The sequence below is a fragment of the Hippoglossus stenolepis genome, chromosome 2 (genome assembly GCF_022539355.2).
Source record: "Hippoglossus stenolepis isolate QCI-W04-F060 chromosome 2, HSTE1.2, whole genome shotgun sequence".
Taxonomy (NCBI): Eukaryota; Metazoa; Chordata; class Actinopteri; order Pleuronectiformes; family Pleuronectidae; genus Hippoglossus; species Hippoglossus stenolepis.
The window spans coordinates 18,085,918-18,105,822 of NC_061484.1; the positions used below are offsets into that span (position 1 = coordinate 18,085,918).

Below are 19,905 nucleotides of genomic sequence, written 5' to 3' on the forward strand. Positions count from 1 at the left end.
AAAACCACTCACAGACAGGTGGAGTTCAGAAACAGAAATGGTCTCTCTCCTTGTGGATCTCTGATGCGTTAGATTTGAGAGATAGCTGCAGAACAACCTCTTTGACCCGAGGAATGACCTCGGAAAACAACATTTCTTTAGCTTTTTTGTTGGGCAGGTTTTGAATTTCCAATAAACGTCCCTTTTTGGAAGAATATTTACAGATTATTTAAATGCGGCAACGAATGAAGTTCCAAATGGTTCTTGGTGTAGTGGCATTAGAGGTGATAAAATGTTGACTGTTGTAATTAAAAGCAGCTCGGTGTTATCACAGCTGAAAACAGAACAGTCAGGCCATTGTGTTTTCTGCTATTGATGTTAGGTTGCAGAATACAAATGAGGTGTTTAAGCTAATATACTGCACACTTGGACACACACCTGTGCCAATGCTCGCAGATAGCAACGCACACGTTAATAATGCATTTCGACCAAGTGCATCGGGGAGTGTATATTGAGTTATAATGCAAAGCACTGAGCTACAAACTTAATTTCAATTCCTAAGTCTTTGTTTACCCCGTATTTGTGTGGATGGGCAAATATGTGTGTGGTTGTTTGTGTGTGTGTGTGTGTGTAAGATGTAGAGGATGTCATAAGAGAGGAGACAGGGGATCAGATTAGGGAGCCGTGCACATCTGTCAGCATGCAGCCATCTTCAACACCATTAGATTAGAGATAATGAAGACGCTCCGTGCATGTGTCTGTATATTTGTTAGTTTGGGAGACTCACACACACACACACACACACACACACACACACACACACACACACACACACACACACACACACACACACAGGAAGCGACACACAGCCTGGAAGTGACTCCCTGCTCTGAGATCAGCTGCTCAGGTCTAGTAGATCAGGGAAGGTTCTTTGGGAATCGATTAAAAGCAGCGTGACAAAGAGTGGTAACAGAGATGTGACATGTAGCTCAACAGAACCATCCAGCAGTTTGAGACGGACAGAGAATATGAGACTTTCACAAATAACCAAAAATTTTGTGCAGGAGCAAACAGGGAAAAGTGCATCGATGGCAATAGGACGGGGGTGAGAGAGGAAGAGCACGGGGAGAAAGGATATGTAGAGAAAGAAAAAGAGCGAGCGATCTCTCCTCCATGCTGCTTCAGCCTTCCTTTCAAATTAGAGCAGCCCCGTCTCCTGAGAATGTGACATTTTCACGGAGCAAGAGCGAGAGAGAGAGAGGCAGGGACGGAGGGAGGGAGGGGTGGAAGACAAATGTGGAGTTGGGGGCGACTGCATGTTCTCAGAAGTGGAAAGATGGAAGTGTAGAGGGAATCTGAAAAGGTGGAAGAAGGGGAGAGAATGGGGTGGGGCAGGGGGTGGGGGTGTCACTTGGTAATGTTAGGGATGGATGGAGAGAATGATGAGGAGGGAGGAGTTGTGTGTGTGTGTGTGTGTGTGTGTGTGTGTGTGTGTGTGTGTGTGTGTGGGGGTTATTAGTCCACCCTCCAGAGGCTACTAATGCACTGACCTTCATTAACTGGCATTACTGTCGGTGTGTGTGACTGTGTGCGACTGTGCAACTCTCTTTAGTTAACACTCATTACGGAGTCTTTGTTTAAAGGCCAGTAAACTAATGAAGTCATTAAATAAGTGGAGAAAATCCTAATTCAAGTATTGAAACCAGCGAGCGAGGGAACGATAAGGGTGGGAACGGCCGCTGGAACGCTGGGGGAGAAAGAAAAAGAGAAATACGGTGACGCACACTGTAACTATAGCACGTAGGTGACTGGCTGCCATTGTCAAGCCAGGAAAAGCAGAGATGAGTGTACACACACACACACACACACACACACATACATCGCTGTCTGATGTATAGTTCATCTGATACTTCTCAGGGGAGTAAGATCTCACTTAAATATACAACAGAGAGACATAAGATGTGAATCAGACAGATCGGGCATTTATCTGCAAGTGTAGGCTGGGGAGAGATGAAGCTGATCTACTGTCTGCAGGGAGGTTAATGGGATTCTGTCACTAAAGTCACTATTATCTATCTATCTATCTATCTATCTATCTATCTATCTATCTATCTATCTACAGGCTCTCCTTGATATTCAGAAACAGCTTCGTGCTCAAATCTCCAACTTTACCTTCAACCTTGGCTTCTCTGGGAAGTTCTACCACACAGGTGAGTTCTGTTTATTTGCTTTAAACCCCAATGACCACTATAATAATTCCTCACCATAAACCTTTATTGTTTTATAATGTAAACTGAAGGATTCCTGCCTTTCTTCATTCAACTCATCTGGGTTAATTGCAGACTACTATCCCAAATACTAGAAGTGAAAGTTTTCATGTAGGCGTGTCCAGGAGAGCACAGGACAGGACTGTGTGGGAGGTCTCTGTCTCTGACATCCTTCAGACCGAGCTTATTATGGGCCCCCCAGTCAGTACCTAGGTATGCACGAATAGGAGGGATGAAGAAGAGGATGAAGAGATGAGGGACGGAGGGATGGAGGGAAAAAAGAGGAAAAAAAGAGGAAGTGATGAGGGAAGGAGGAAGGAAAGGATGAAGGGATATGGGTAGGGATGGGTGTGGAAGGAAGAAGAGAATGAAGGGATGAAGATGGGGATGAGGGATGGGATGAGAGAAGTAGGGAACGGAGGATGAAGAAATGAGGGAAGGAGGGAGAAGAGGATGAAGTTTGACACGTGATCAGAGGTGTGGTTGAGGCGTGAAGTTATTAGCCCGCCCGCTAGTTCGTTTCAAGTTAAGTTAAATATATAACTTCATGAAACCCATCATAACATGTCGTGTATGGTAGTTTCATGTCTATTGTCACATTTAACTTGTTTACAGAAGAATGAAAGATCATGAACAGACCTAAACATTCTCAGCTGCTATTTGTTGTCATGGTGATGAAGGGTCAGGATGAAACACATTTTTACAAAAGGAAATGTTCACTTGGACATTTGTTAGCAGTTACCACAATCCATCAAAAGAAAAATGAATGTTCATACCCGTCGAAATCAAGTTATCTTTAGAATTGATGTCACTTAACGTCAGTCTGAGTCAATAAGACATGTGTAAGTGTGAAAAACAGTCGTCTGTTAATTGTTTTTAGAATAGAAATCGTGTGTTATGTGTTGACACTTGTACATATAGCTATAAGCAGTTGAACAAAATGTTTAAGGTTTGATATGAAGTCATTATGCACGATTCCCATCATGCATCTTATATATCGTGCAGAGTAAGCAAGCATCTCTCGTCCCACTATTCACACTGTGATATCAAATGAGTAACAGAGACTCTCACTGATTGGTTTTTAATTCAGATATAATCATTGCAGTACATCTAATGTGTTCATTTACAGTACTAAAATACATTTATATAATTTACATATGGAGTATTACACTTAAAGGCAGTAACAAACAAATGACCAGATATGATTTACTTAAGAAAAAATGAATTTGCAGCACAGTGGTCTTTGTGGGGAGTCAAATCATTCCTACGCAGTTTTAAAGCGTAAAGAGTGTACAATACATATTCCTGTTTATCATCATAAAAAAAAAAATTGTTTCAGTGTCGTACTATCTCTCCATTTTGAGTGGAATATACAGGTGTATTTGTTCGGCTGTGACATGCTGCTCTACGTTCTCAGCTCTCTCGCGGCACCAAGGACAGATTTTATTGATTTTAGTTTAAGCGTCTAAATCTGCAGCAAGAGAACAAAGAAGTGGTATACACTGGAAAAGAAAAACAATAGAGGTGAGACTGAACATGATTATAATTAGAAGAAATCTGATATCGAATGGAACAAATTATCAGAGCATCTGTTATTGCCATGGCATCGCTTCTCATCACCATGGTATCCGACGAGCACCTTATTTAGCAACACGACCCGAGACACCCCAGTCTCTTGATGATGTGCTGAAGCTGTGTGTGCCTGAACTATGTGAATCTATATGATGCAAACATTTGTACATGTTTCACTCTTTCTCCTTTTGTGTTTGTGTGTGTTTTTCTGTGTGTGTGCATGCGTGCGTGTGCAGGCACGGTGGAGGAGGATGAGGGAGACGATTTGCTGCTGAAGTATGTGGACGAGTTCTGGTGGTTCCCCCACATGTGGAGCCACATGCAGCCTCACCTCTTCCACAACGAGTCGTCCCTGCTGGAGCAGATGGTACTCAACAAGGAATTCGCTCTGGTGAGATGGATGCGCACGCACACTCGCAAGTGCGCACATTTCCCGCAGCTGTCTGCTCTGTTGCTGCTTTCTTCTCGCGTGTCCCTTTTAATCAAGCTCACTTCCCACGGTTGCATTTTTCTTCAAGGACGTCTGTTGCTGTTTTGCAATCGTTATTGTTGTTTCTTTGTCCAGCAGATTACAGACATGATGTTCGTGTGAACTCTGGGAATTCACGTCCCATGTTCATTATGAGCGTGGCCCTATTATGTAGATTACATGTTTGGTAAATGTAAATTAGCCGCATTGATGAGAGCAGCTCATCTTCAGACTTTGCCCTTGTGTCATGGCCCCGCCCATTTTTGGGTGAAAACATCCCTGCTGATTTGACTGGTGGAAAATACAAATTATGAGGTCTTTGCTAGTTTAACAGCGTAAAATGAGAAAAATTATATTTCTCACATTAGGAGTCAAAGTCCTATATGACTAGTCAGGCAAAATTACATTATGTCATCGTCTGCGTCATTACTTAAAGTTAAAGAAATATAATTTGCTCAGTGTCCTTTACTCGGCCTCCAGCAAAGTAGAGGAATGACCCCACTCAGTGGCCAGAGGTGTCATATGTTGACATACTGCAGGTAGTCCGGGTGAGCTAACATTAGCTCTACAGGATAACATTAAATTGGGGTCTCCTTTTTTTCTTTCTCCGAACCGCCCTTTCCTTGAATCAATATTCACTATGTTAAGATGTTGAACATTTATTGACTGGCTGGTTCCCACAGTTTACCGCAGCTCGCAGACCTCACATCTCTTCCTTTGTCGTCCTTTTGTCTTTGTGGCAGCATGGAAAAACATAAACCGTTTTTTATTATTATTATTTGATGTACAAAATGCAGCGCAGCAGCGTTTAGGAATAGTGCCAAGAGGGTTTTCAATTTCAACAGTTTATCACCCAAAATGGGTTGAAGTTACCCAGGCGACACGGAAGTGACATATGCCTGCTCTCATCTATGGAAGGAACAAGTTTGGAACATGTTTGGATATAGTTAGGAACAAGTAAGGAACAAGTTTGGATCCATATTGCCTTAGAAAAATGTCCTTGCGTTTTATCATCATTTTCAATTGAATCTTTTCTGCAAATATCTGCCAGAAATTCCATTTTGTTTGATATGACGGATAAGTTTAGATGCTGCAGTTCACCGATGAGACAGCATATGGGAGAGTTTTTGTATTGTTATGTTTTCATTTTCTAAAACATAAATAGTCAAGTGTCTCATTGGGGGATGATGGGCTTATTTAGACATGGACATATCTGAGCCCCTTTTAATCTGAAGTCCACAAGGTCGAGAGATTTTGTTGCTCCGCTCTGCTTGGCTCTGACATATATGTGAGTGTGTGTGTGAGTGTGTGTGTGTGTGTGTCAATGATTTGTATGACCGTGTCCTGTCACACATACAATACAGCGGGGGGGGGGTGCTGGTGGTTCATGTTGTTGAAGGTGAACGTGCTCATAAAGTGTGATCCCTAACCTCTATTGTAAACACACATACGTATGCCACTCCCTCATCCCGCTGGCCGCTGATGCTCAGCTTTGACAGTGTGTGTAGGTGTGTGTCAGAGCCAAGGACAACACCATCAGTCTGCGAGATGTACCCAGCAACCATCCACCCTCACACACTCACACACATGCTCACAAACTATATATATTTTTTAATTTCCAACCTGAAGGCCGACATCGTAACAAACACAACACAGACGGTGTGCTTCTTCGACAAGGTCACACTGTCTGGCGGTGTGTGTTCGTCATGCCCTTTTTCAAGAGTTGTAAATGTACCATAACTGTTTTTTGTTTCATGTATATAAACCCTCATGTTTGCGTCCGTGTCCCCTCTCCAGGAGCACAACATCCCGGTGGACATGGGCTACGCCGTGGCCCCTCACCACTCAGGCGTGTACCCGGTTCACCTGCAGCTCTACGAGGCCTGGAGGCGCGTGTGGAACATCCGGGTCACCAGCACCGAGGAGTACCCGCACCTCAAGCCCGCCCGCTACCGCAAGGGCTTCGTCCACAACAGCATCATGGTGAGGAGACAACGCAGTGTCCATCACGCAAATGTGCTGATTCCCATTCATGTCCATGAACCACTTTGATCAACTCTCACGTCTTTACAGGTACATGAAAGTTGGTTACAGACCACAACTAATATTCGATCCACATGATAGGAAATGCTGTTTGTCATGCTGCTGAAAAAACTTGCGTCATTTAAAACCTATTTTACAGGAAATAGATATCTGTGATTATTTCATATTCTCCCTCCTGTCTTGAATCTTTTTCTTGCTCTTTCATTCTCTGTAGGACTAGAGGTTATGCTCATTAAGCTTGTTTTCCCACAGCTTTTTATTGTGATCATCCCTATAAATACAAGCCAGTGCTGGTGCGGTGTGATATATCAGCCCTGGCAGACAGGACATGTTTGTTTTGTGATTTCTGACTAAAAGAGCTGAGTCACAGAAAAACTTGATAAATCCTTTTTTTTAAGCTATCATATGTGTTTCTCTAACATAACCCCCATTGATCATGCAGCGTTCATAAATCAAACCCAACACTCAGAGCACGTTATGCAGTCTCCTTGTCCGCCAGGAGGAGAAAATGATTTGCTTAATTCATCCGACTGAAATTAAAACAATGAATTATAAATTGCTCGAGGAACAAAAATCAAAGCGAGCCTAAACGCAGAATCATTTAGTCACAGGAGAGCGTCGGGGTACGTGGCTTCGCTGCTCGCTTTCTTTTTTATCTCACTTTGAGAAAGTGTTTTTATCTGCTGCCTCTTCGTGCAACTAAGTGTTTGCCGAGTAGTAAATTGTGTGCTGATTGTTTCTTGCGGTCTTAAACAAAAAAATCAATGACGCTGTGTGTGGTGTGTAACCTCTGTGTACAGCGTGTGAATGCATATGTGCGCTTGTGTGTGTCTGTGTGTGATATGAATTCTTTGACCTCGTCTCACCACAGCATGCTCAGCCCCACGTTGATTTAATATTTAATGGAGTTCCCAATGTGGCTGAACGGATGGGTTTTTCTACAAGTTTGTGTGTGTATCTGTACCGTATATTACCCATAAATGCTTCAATAAATGCTTCATCAGTTGCTGTTTGCGACTGTAACTCCTTTCACCCCTTTCACCTATAAGCACATTGTCTTCATCCCTCCCTCTTTCTGTCCCAGCTCCTCCTCTTCGTTCGCTTGTCAGTCAGGCTCTTTGTTAGCGTGCACAACTGCTCGCTTATTGACGAAAAGAACCAATCACATCTGACACCAAAATTACCGGGCCATGTTGTTCTTCTGTGTTTGGGTTTTGAGCAAACAATTTGCACAGACAGCGATGTCAATTCCCTAATCAGTCCCCCAAGTCCGCTTTTATTTCATTGTCATCTCGTCACGGCGATATAAAAGACAAGCCACTTAATCCAGCTTCCTTTCAATACAATATAAAGCTGACAGTTTGACAGGCTATAATGTGATATTACACACGAACCATTCTGAGGTATTGTGAAACACCAGTGATTCACTGAATTAAATAACAAGCCATTAAACAAAAATACACACTTTATTCAACACTGTACAACATCTCACAAAGAACGACAGAACATGAAAGAGCAAAAAAGAAATCTGAATTTTCACCGGGGAGAAATATATTGTTTGAAACAAATTATAGAGCAAGTGACTGGAGTTAAATTAAATCTTCAACAAAACTGTCAAGCCGCAGCATAATGATAGTAACTAGGATGTGGAGTGGAAGGCCCAACAGTTATTTGGATCGGCACCATGTTGCACACACTCAATATCAAGAAATCAAGGAAAATGTTGAAACTCGCTCACTTTCTCGCACTGTTAAAGAAAGTGAAAAAATATTTCAGGATCCAACCCTCTCCTCTGTAAAATTTCATGGAGATCAGTAGTAGTAGTTTTTGCATAATCCTGCTCACTGTCAAACAAATGCAGATGAAAACACAACCTCCTTGACGAAGGTCATAATAACTTGGTTAGCACGAGGAAGCCGAGGCAGCTTTAGGGAAATTAAGAATATGAATGAAACTAAATAAGGACAGAAAATAAAAGAGGGTTTTAAGGAGTGTTCAGTGTCCATTGTGGAATATCCTGTCACCATATAGGTGCTCAGGCTGGAACCAGCGATGGTGAGCAGACCTGCATCTGAGGTTCCAGGATGGAGCGTGGGGGGGGTCAGGCAGGTACTAGGGGGCGAGGGCAAGGAGGGATTTAGTGAGGAGTAGGATTTCATATTTAATACAGGACTTGACTTGTTGATCATGTTATTTACTATAAAAAATAAGACTCAGAATCCAGAGTGATGGAAGGAAAAAAACACAGCGTACACCCACCAGCAGCTTTTTCATTATATCCCATTATCTTTATCAGCATGTGGGCTTTGCTCAGCTGTCACGGATTTGTAGATATTAAAATTTAATGTTATCATCAGCAAATTTAGATTGTGTTGTATGAAGAAACGTTCCAGAACAGCTAATAAATGAGTTTATTTGGTCAACAGCTGTATCTAAGGTCGAGAATGAACTTTCAAAATGTCACCAAAATGTTCATAATCAAATATCATACATTTAAACAGCTGCAATTCCATAACAACCAAACGTTCGCCATCTGCTGACGACATGATATGTGATACGATCGAAAAGCCACCACAACAACGGCTACTTGACCTTGAGGTCTCACCGCTTCTGTGAAATTGCATTTACAAAGCTGTAGAAATAGACAAATGTGTATTCCACTTCAGGTGACCTGTTACCACAACTTAATTAAATGCATGGTAGCAAGACAAGAAAATCTAATTTATTGATTAAGATAAACCTTCTAAGTTGGAAACATTATTTTGTTGAATTATGGTGAAATAATAATGTTGATAATTACATCAACTTAATATAGTGTCTTATTTCAAGTGAAATGTCTGCATTAAGTGATTAGACATAAAGTTTAAATTCTAGTAACTTTATAAAATATGCTTGACAACTTAATTTTTTTCCAACTAAGTTCAGGATGGAAGTCGCCCCCCTGCCCATTTAACATGCCTGGACATATTCAGACGTAGACACTATTAAATATTTAAAACTGTGCCGCAATGTGAAAGCAGTGGAGGAAAATAAAGAAAGGTCTGCTGTTCTTGCTCTAAGACATTGCATGCTGCACTGACTAAACAGCAAAAGGAGGCTATAGGAAAAAAGAAAAAAAAATAACTCAAAAACTTAGCTCGTGCAGGCGGAACCTTTTTCTGTCTGTCTGTCTGTCTGTCTGTGTGTGTGTGTGTGTGTGTGTGTGTGTGTGCGTGTGCGTGTGCGTGCGTGCGCGCGTGTATAAGTACCCCTCCGTCCATGCAGAATTTTAATTTTAAATCACTCCCCCCGTAAACCGGCCAGTGATCTTTTCAGACACTGACAAGTCATCTCGTCTCCTGACCCCCCTCGTCAAGTTACTCCGGGACATCTTTCACAACCCGCCCCATTTTCTTTACCTTTCCCCTTTTTATTATTTTATTTTTTTCACCTCCAATTTTTTTGCAATTTCTGTCTATTAATCTCCGTCTCCTCTGCCTCTCTCTCTCCATCTTTGTTTGCTCGGAGGAGGACAGGACATTGTCTGAAGGCTGTAAAATTGGTGTTTGTGTGTCTCTGTCAGCAGATTGAGAGCCACCCACTGGACCCACAGTATCAGAACAAATCACACTGAGATATGGGACTGTGTGTGTGTGTGTGTGTGTGTGTGTGTGTGTGGGCGCATGCACCCGTGCAAACATGCATACTTGTGTGTGTGTATTTCTTTTTAAAATGTACTATATCACTTTGAGCTATAGCTCTGTGGATAATTGGTTTGGTGAAATAGTGCTGAGTGTCTGTGGCTGTGGTGGCCTTCTCTCTCTTTTCTCTCTCTCTCTCTCTCTTTCTTTGTTTCTCTCTCTCTCTCTCTCTCTCTCTCTCTCTCTCTCTCTCTCTCTCTCTCTCTCTCTCTATCTTGTGAGTGTGAATCAGTCTGCCTTGTTTTATAGATAAACCAATATCTACGCTTCCAGCCTTTACTCTTTATTTCACACGGGGAAGTGCTCCAGAAGGAGTTCACAATAAAGACCTCCTTCTCTTCTCTTCTCTTCTCTTCTCTTCTCTTCTCTTCTCCTAAAGCATAACCTAAATCTATTAAAATATCTATTCAATTTGGCCTAAATACAGTTTTTTCTTGTTTGGCGCATGCTACAGTACAGTTGAGGCGAGCTATAAAGATTTCCTGACAATTCTGATCTTAGATTGTAGAATTCAGTTCTAAAACAATGTCACTGATGTTGAATCAATTGCTGCTTTCACTAATACAACCATAACATTTTTTGCGATATCGAGAATCTGAGAAATTGACATCTGTAACCTGCTTTTCGTCAGTCAAGGCCCACAGATATACTGTATGTAACTCACACTGTGTGGCAGTGTGCTGCCTGTAGTACTCTCAGGCCCGGGGGTGCACGGTGCACCTGTTCGAGGTGGGCTTAAAAGTAATCCATTATTATCTCGTCCTGCTTCGGTAAACAGAGAGTAACCAAAATACCAAACAGGTGTAGTGGAGGTGGACAAGAAAAGAGACCAACAGTGCCCCAGGAAGATTGAACTTCACCTGCGTGTGCACGTCAAAGCATCGTGTCCTGTGCACCTGCATGAAAATCTCTGGTCTCTGCTGCCGGAGTGATGGAAATCTCAGCTGAGCAGCTCCTCAGGACTCAAAGCCCAAACACGCGGAAGGCACTAATTGCTGTGTCCTTTGACAACCCTAGTTTGACTCTTTTTTTCCCCCACCGCGTACGTCAGACGGGGAAATAATAACATTTAATTACGACCCGTTTTTCTATAAGAAGTGTCCCAGCGAGGTGTGTCAGTGAGCCCTGCACGAGCCATGCACAACACAGCAGAGTCCTGGAACTGGAGCACCGAAATGGAACGGAGCCGTCATTTGTGTTATTAATGACTGCGTGTGCTTTTTATCCAACGACACGTCACAATATCAGAAAAACGTTTTGTCACACTCTGCAAGAACGTGACTCGAACCATCTGTAGAACTCGTACCTGTTCTTCTTCTCTGCGATAATTAACATTCCCAGAGGCAGGAAGACACGACACATCAGAATAACCCTGACCTGCTTTGCTGCCCGCTTCTCATATTTAGAAACTGCTGTGTAGAAAAAAGCTTGTCTCTATAAGGCTGTACATCTGTCATGTTTTATGCTGCTGGCTGGTCTTCTTTGTGGCTGGTTTGTTTGCACCGTGACCTCGAAATCGGTAAGTTCGCGCCACAACAGCTGTTTTAGTTTTCTTTTTAATTTAAAATCATTACAGGGTGATTCCACACGCCCTCAAAGGGAAAACTCAGCTGATTGTTCATATTAAAGTGTGTTTACAGGTCTCTGGGAGTGCTAATGCACATGTGCAAAAAGTTGCATAAAGGAGTTTTGGGGCTCCAGCGGGAGCTGAGGGAAGCCGGATGAAAACGTTTCCCTGTTCCATGAGTGCAGGAGACAATCTGTGGAGTACACTTTGATGGGTCCTTGAAAAATCTCATTTCTCTCCATTAAGGCTCTTTTGTCTCAGACTTGACTAAGCCATTAGCTCATTTGCACTGATATGAAGGATATTAACAACTGCTCCCTTTTTGCATTCTTCTCTCTGTGTGTGTGTGTGTGTGTGTGTGTGTGTGTGTGTGTGTGTGTGTGTGTGTGTGTGTGTGTGTGTGTGTGTGTGTGTGTGTGTGTGTGTGTGTGTGTGTGTGTGTGTGTGTGTGTGTGTGTGTGTAGGTGCTGCCTCGACAGACGTGCGGCTTGTTTACTCACACCATCTACTATAAGGAATACCCTGGCGGACCTAAAGAACTGGACAAAAGCATCCATGGGGGAGAGCTTTTTCTCACTCTGCTTCTCAACCCAGTGAGTCAGAGCAACCACACTCACAATAAGACACGCACACGCTCTTACACATGCGAACGGAAACACAGAGTGTGAAACCGAGAGGACTGTTACTCTCTGTTTTGATTTGTGCACCTTAAAAAGGAAGCAACTGGGTTTTCTCACTGTAGAGGTAACTTCCTCTCTGTCTGGTTGATGCTGTTTTGTGGTGCGTGCATCTGTGTGCGTGTGTGTGTCTGTGTGTCTTTTTTCCTGTCAGGGCCTGTGTCTCACTGTGAAGTTGTGTTCATCTACCCACTTTAAATTAGGTCTCACCACAGGGGGGTTGCTGTCACACACACACACACACACACACACACACACACACACACACACACACATGAACTCACACATGCACAGGCCCGCTCACACCCATAAAGTCACACATGGACACACACACACACAACACATCCTCCCCCTCGCACTTACCCCTGCTGCGTATGTCAGCTCAACTTGATTCTGCTTTGAATTAAGGAACAGAATTAGGTTTTGGTGGCATTTAAGATGCTCGTGAGCACGTGCGCGCCCACAGTTAAGGGTAGGCATTGACATTCACAGGGAAATATCCAACAATCTCTCTCAGAGTCGGACCATCCTCGTGCACATTCACAACACACACTCACACACATGTGGATGCTGGTGCAGCAGCAGTAGGCTTCATTGAAGTGTCAGGTAGGGGAGTGCTGAACTAGAGGAGCTGTCAGAACTCAGGCAACATCACAGAGTCGAGTGCAGCTCGGCACAACAACCCAATCTCGTCCTTTCTTCTCCCTCTGCACCGCTTTGTTTCCGTCTGTCTCTCTTTTTCTTATTCTTTTTCATTTTCTTTCATTCTTTCGTCTCTTTCTTCTGACATCTTTTCTTTCTTTGTTTTTTTTTCCCCCTTTGCTTATCATTTCTTCGCCACTTTCTTTCATTCCTTGCTGTTTTAGTCAATTATATATTTTTTGTCTCTTTCATTCTTTCTATCTTCTGTATCTCTGTCAGCGTATCCCTGTTTAATCATATGTGACTTTTGCATTGAAGAAAATCAAATGCTTGTATTACCACTGATCTAACAAAATTGGAATAGTTTTGTATCCAGTTAAAACTAACAATATTATCGAATAACTGCTCTGTTTCACTGTCCCTAACTTCTCTAAGGGAGCTTTCACACCTTCCTTATTTGGTGCGGACTCTCTGACTTTTCAGTTTAGTCCGAAGCTGTGAAAGGTGCCTCATTCGGACCTCGGCCTGGACAAACGGACACAAAATAATGCTTTAGTGGCAAAGAAATCAATGAAATCATCTGGTTTAATCGTGAAACGGAAAGACTACTACACACTGCAGTGACAACTCTCGGGTGGCAGATGCATGAAGTATAGGTAGATGCAACCCATGTAGGTGATGACAACAGGGCATACATTTGTCATGCAAAAGTCTGCTCTCTAAATTCCAGAGTGAAACCACAACTAACAAAAGTGAACAATGTAATGGATCATGTATCAGTCTGGACTGATTTAGGTCCAGACAAAAAAAATGTTTCAAATTTCCACACAAAAAAGAAATCAGTGCATTCACTGATTTCTTTTTTGTATTCATATTCATATTCATATGTCATTTTTCCATCACTGCCGATCAGAGCTATAGAGACGATTAAAAACCAGTGTCTGCTGCAGAATTCGACGCGAAAGTGAATCACGATTGTATCCATTCCCACTGCAGACTAAAGCCAGATATTGGTGTAATGTAAACTGAGAAGCTCTCTCACCTCGCTGTCTTGCCAGTGGTGCATCTTGCGCAATAAAAATCACTGTTGCACGTTGTTCTGAAAATGTAAAAAACTCAAATGTCCCTGGCTGTTTAAGCACCAGACAAAAGCCAGATGTCAGTGGGTGTAAGTGTGTTTTTTGACCAGTGGAAGAGGGTCTGTATTGCCTATCTGGGGTTATAAACATTAACACTGTGGAGGAGTGTGAAAAAAAAACGACCGGGGAGTGAGCCTAATGTGACGGCATCTACACTAATAGGTTTAGAGGGAGAACTGAGAATCAACTTTAACACTCTTTAACACCTGCAGGTCAACTCTTGGCTGTAATTAGAATAAATGAAAAGAATACATTTCATTACAGCCTGATTTATGGCTCAACATTACATATGGCACTCGAGAATATCACCTGTTGGTGTGACTGAGAGGTCCACTGTTGAACACACATCAAACAAACACACACACACACACACACACACGCACAAGCACACTCATATTACATAGAGGCTTTGAGATTCTCCTTGAAAGCCAGAAACGCGGAGGCGAATTACATTTTTCCCTCTGTCTCTCTCTCTCCCCCGCCGTCCCTTTATTATTCTGCGTAATAAAAGATGAAACCCTCCTCGTGTTGTATCTCTTAATGAAGAGACCTATTAAACATAAAAGCAATTTAAACACTAAATGAGAGCTATCTGCCATGACACACACACACGCACACGCACACGCACACACATGCTCCCACATACATGCAGAGTGATGATTCATTTTCTCTTCTGCCTGCTCTACTTGCAGACACACAAGCTTTCATTAGTGTGTGCACTTTGTGTGTGTAATCAATAGTGTTCTGTAGCTCACTGCTTTAGTCCCCCGGGGATTTCCTATTGTTTGATGAGCTGCACACTGGTAACATTGTCACTTCCCTTTCAATGACTTTAAATCACATCTGGCCTGTGGTGGCAGTTTACCACTGGTAACATCTAACATATTCACTCAAGTGTGTGTCGTGCGTGTGCATGTGCTAAACATGTGTGTGTGTGTGTGTTCATGTGCGCGTTCGGATACTTTTGCATCATTCACGGCTGCATCAGCAGTCATTGAGCTCCCTGTCTCTCATAAGCTCAACAATCGATTGGACGACCTAGACTCTGCAAACAGCCAATAGGGCACAAGTCATTCTCCAATAAATGGTGAGGGAGAGAGGGGGAGAGAGGCGAGGAGAGGCGAGGAGAGCTGGGTGAGAAGGTGGCAGACAGATTGAGATTTAATTTTCAGGTCACGGCATCTTGTGTCACTTGAGAATCCAGACACATACAGAGAGGAAGTGATGCACACACAAACACACACACACAACACACACCAGTGCATGTTTGTGTGTCAGCGTCCAAGCATCTGCGCATGTGTGCGTGTGTATATTTGTATAAATGTGTGTTTAGCTGACATAAGCAGAGCTGTAGACATATATCAGGGCTGACATTTAGCGCGTAGCTCTGCCACTAAGCTTATTAGCCCAACAACAAATATCAGCACAATCTCTTTCCTTTCCGATCCTTCAGTCTCACCCAGTGAACGCCCTCACATCCCTCACCCTTCCTCCCCTGTGCACAGCTCTGACGGTCACTTTACTGCGGCCAGTCTCATTTTCAACCTGTGCGTGTTGTCTTCACTCGCACGTTTTGAATCTCTCAACTCCTCTTTTTGGTTTAATTTCTGCTCCTTCATTGCATTTCTCTGTAGCCACTGCTGATTGCTACTGAAGGCTCTGGCTGCTCATCAAGACTCTCACACACACACACACACACACACACACACACACACACACACACACACAAGCTGAGCTACAATCCACACAGGAGGACAAATTACAAAGTAAGAGCAAAGCAAGAAAAAATAAAGAAAAAAAGTGCCGGTAGAGAGGACAGGGCTGGTAGAGGCTGACTGGAGCAGACAAAATAATTGAATCGACATCATTTTCGGTATTGACGTTCAGCATTCAATTATCCACTGATGAGACGGAGGCAGCGAGATGGACTGTGAGAACGAAAGAGAGAAAAAGAGTGAGGAGGGGAAGAGGACAATGACAGTGAGGGAGGGAGAGTGAAAACGGAGGGGGGGGGTGCAGACTTCTTTTTAGTAGCAATAACAATTCAATCAGGGAGAAATGTATGTGGAACTAAGTGGTCTGTAATGGGAAACCAACTGATACAGCTACACATTAAAGAAGAGAGAGAGGGCAGCAGAGGAGACGGGGATGGATGGATAGATAGATAGATAGATAGATAGATAGATAGATAGATAGATAGATAGATAAGTAGTGGATGGATAGATGGATGGAGAGAGAGAGAGAGAGAGAAGAAGTCGAGGAAGTGCTGAAATGGAACTCTTGGAAAGGATAGATGAGTGGATGGAAGGATGGATGGATGGATGGGATGCAGATGGTCGCCCACAGTCCGGTTAAGAATCACCTAGTTGTGAGAACGGTTGCGTTTCTCTATACTATTTTGTGCTATTTTATAAGGTCTTGACCTTAATATGTTAAGTCCCTTTAGAAAATGTATGGTGCTATACAAATCAAATATAATTGAATTGAAACTGAATAGATGGACAGATTGAAGGAAAGAAAATTTGGGAAAAATGCAATCATGTTAGGGAGGATTGGAACATGTCACAAACTCAAATACATGACTGACTAATCTTCTAAGACATGGAATGTGTGTGTGTGTGTGTGTGTGTGTGTGTGTGTGTGTGTGTGTGTGTGTGTGTGTGTGTGTGTGTGTGTGTGTGTGTGTGTGTGTGTGTGTGTGTGTGTGTGTGAGAGAGTCTATGGATTTTTAAGAACATCACCCCACTGCTGGACTGACATGCTTCATCAGCACATCTAGGTCAATATGAGATCGGAGAGAGGAGGGGGGGAATAACGTAGTGACTTTTAGAAGACGAGTGATTGAGAGCAAGTCATTAAAGGGAAGAGAGAAGAAGGAGGAAATGAAGCTGCATTGGAGCAATGAGAGGAAAAGACAAGGGACAAAGATTAAAAAGAGGGAGGTCGTGGGGCTGGGCTTGATTTCTCTTATGTCTATACTTCACTTTCAGGCCAGCTCCAGGTTTGGACTTGAGCCCAAATCTGGTGTTAAATTATTAGTGCAATATTCTTTATTAAAGGCACATAGGGCACTCAGAGCAATCCAATATTCAGGAAATGAGACGTGGCGCTAGATGCTGAGAAAAGGTTTACATGGTTCACTTAATTGAATTCTTAGCCACACTGAGTCCCTCCATCAAAGGGTTTGGGGCTCGCACAGTGTCTGGAGATTAACAGTCTCAAAAGTGGCCCTTTTTGTTTTTTGTAATTCAGATTCACCTGCCAAGGTTTCTCTCCCCGTCTCTTCCATTTGTTAAACCCCCCCGTCTGTGCTTTTTTTCCGCACTCCTCCAATTACAAACACAAATCATCTTCAAGTCCTCCTTTGTTTCATTTGGCAGCCAGTGCTATAGCTCCATAATGAATGTTTCCATGTTCAATAACACTCTGATCCTCTTTTACTCTTCCCCCCTCTGGGTCCTTTTCTCTGTCATTCATCTCAGTTTAACACACACACACACACACACACACACACACACACACACACACACACACACACACACACACACACACACATGAATCTATATATCTGTATCTTTTATAATACATATACATACATATTTGAAAAAAAAACTGTTATCAAATCCGTATGACAAAGAAATGTAATTGAGGCTTTATATATTATAAATAACTACAAAGAAATATAAAGAAAACAAATACAACCAAATATATAGAACGTAACTAACGAACAAAAAACTTGATTCGATTATTCTGGTTGGGGTCAGGTTTGGACACGTTGGTTTGGCTGCCTCTGTGACTTTCTGCACTGCACATGCCTGTAATCAGGGAAACATCAGGCTTACGTCGTGTCAGTTCTCTATCGGCCAGCCGATTTATCGGTCGGGCTGTAGTTTTGTGTTATTTGAAAAGAACATTAATCACGTTTTGATGAACTCGCCTGCTTTAAAACACTGGGACACTTAGAAATTGCTCGGAACATTTTATTTATTCAGGTCAGACTCACCTGCATTCGCTGTACTTCACTACACAAGCTTTGAGTGGCGCTCCAAGTTCTCAATTCAATGCTTGAAAGAAGGCGTCTGGCGTTTTTTGACACTACGACTCATTGGACAAGAGGAGCAAGCAAACTGCTGTAAACTGGCGAGCGTCTGAGTGCCGGGTGATGCCTTGACAGTGGTTCCACATTGTTGCTCTAACATCAGCCAGATTGATATGAAGCAGGCGAGGCTGGATGGCACGCTGCTGGTTTGCTTCGACTGAGCACAAGATAAGGAGGCTGTGGCAGATGCGCAAATTTGCTCTGGCATGCACAAACGCACAGGCGCATAAACAATCACGCTGACATGCACAGACGCTCACGTACACGTAAAATATCACTGTGACATGCAAAGTCTTGCTCCTCTCTCCTCTTTCCTGTTTGCTTTCTTTGTCGCAAAGACACACACACACACTTAAGCAGCCTCACATATGTCTGTTCCTCTTTCTCCCTCCCACAGAGTGGAACACACACACACACAGACATGCACCCACACACACACACACACACAAATCCTGCCATCAGTATTCAGAGGCGATCAATATTCTGAACAGCTTTACAGGTCGGCCGGACGCTGATCCATCAAACCCTGACACTGTGTCGCTTTGTATCTACGGCAACCTTCAGCATTAAAGAGGAGCACCGACAGTCCTCTGTCACCAGGAAATACCCAGCGTGTGTGTGTGTGTTCACATTCACAGGCGTTCGCCCGAATATACTGACACACAGGCACCTACAAACACACACACACATGCTCACGTCCAACAAATAATTTATATCTTAATTGCTGATGTTACCATTTCATCCAGACACTTCTAGTTCCCGAGCTCCCTCCAATCACAAAAGAAGCGTGTGTGCGTGTGTGTGTGTGTGTGTGTCAGCTATCTCAGCTTGTCTCTTTGATCAGCCTATAAAAGCACTGAGGCGTGGACAGATAGCCTGGACCAACACACCAACGCTCCTCATATCCTTCTGAGTCTCTCCGTCTCCCTCACACACATTAACTATCATGAACACACTCCGCTGCACTCTGAAACCCTCTCCGCTGTGTGTAGCTGCATCTCTCCCATCTCCCACTGGCATCCGAGGAGCATTGTGCTCCCTCCTCCTCAACTTTTATCTGTTGGAAGTGGTGAATACATCAGTTTCAGGTTTATCTCAGTAGTTTTCCTTCCCTCTTTATACTTGAAATTGTATTTTTTTTTGTATCCCCTCTCAAAAGTTAATGTACAATCTTACATCACAAAAGTCAGTGATAGCAAATGTTGATACTCGGAGGACCGCTGCTCTGTTAGCGATTCAAAAACCATGACACACACTCTGAGAAATAAGATGTTTGCTTTCCACTGCAGCAGTAATTAGATTTACTCTGCCGCTGAGTTTTTCACAAACATCGGAACTTGGGAAATGAGATTTTGACAATCCCAATTTTGCACAATATAATAAGTAAGCATGTTTCCCCACTCTCCTTTCTCTCTCTCTCCCACTCTATTTTGTCCTCCACTCCAGATCAGTATATACATGACCCACCTGTCTAACTACGGCAACGATCGACTGGGTCTCTACACGTTCGTCCACCTGGCCTCTTTTCTCCGCTCGTGGACGAACCTGAAACTCCACACGCTCCCGCCCTTGCAGCTGGCACACAAATACTTCCAGCTTTTTCCCGAACAAAGGAACCCTCTCTGGCAGGTGTGTTTGCGTGGGTATTTGCCCACATGCATGGGCTTGTGCACTTTTATGCAGTAAGGTACTCTCTTTATGCAGACTGTAAAAAAAACTGTTAAACAGACTGTGGAGTGGAGAAAAAATGAATACATTTTCCACGAAGTGA

General features: G+C 43.1%; 1 protein-coding gene across 3 annotated transcripts in view; it reads left to right on the forward strand.

The window, feature by feature from the left end:
• The window catches only part of ndst3 (N-deacetylase/N-sulfotransferase (heparan glucosaminyl) 3), a 43,026-nt gene that overhangs the window by 11,892 nt on the left and 11,229 nt on the right, over positions 1–19,905 (forward strand). For all 3 annotated transcript variants that reach the window (XM_035184707.2, XM_035184689.2, XM_035184697.1), the window contains exons 3-7: positions 2,102–2,189; positions 4,055–4,209; positions 6,085–6,270; positions 12,042–12,170; positions 19,581–19,763. In XM_035184707.2, coding sequence (XP_035040598.1) covers positions 2,102–2,189; positions 4,055–4,209; positions 6,085–6,270; positions 12,042–12,170; positions 19,581–19,763 — 741 coding nt within the window. The remainder of the gene's footprint in view (positions 1–2,101; positions 2,190–4,054; positions 4,210–6,084; positions 6,271–12,041; positions 12,171–19,580; positions 19,764–19,905) is intronic.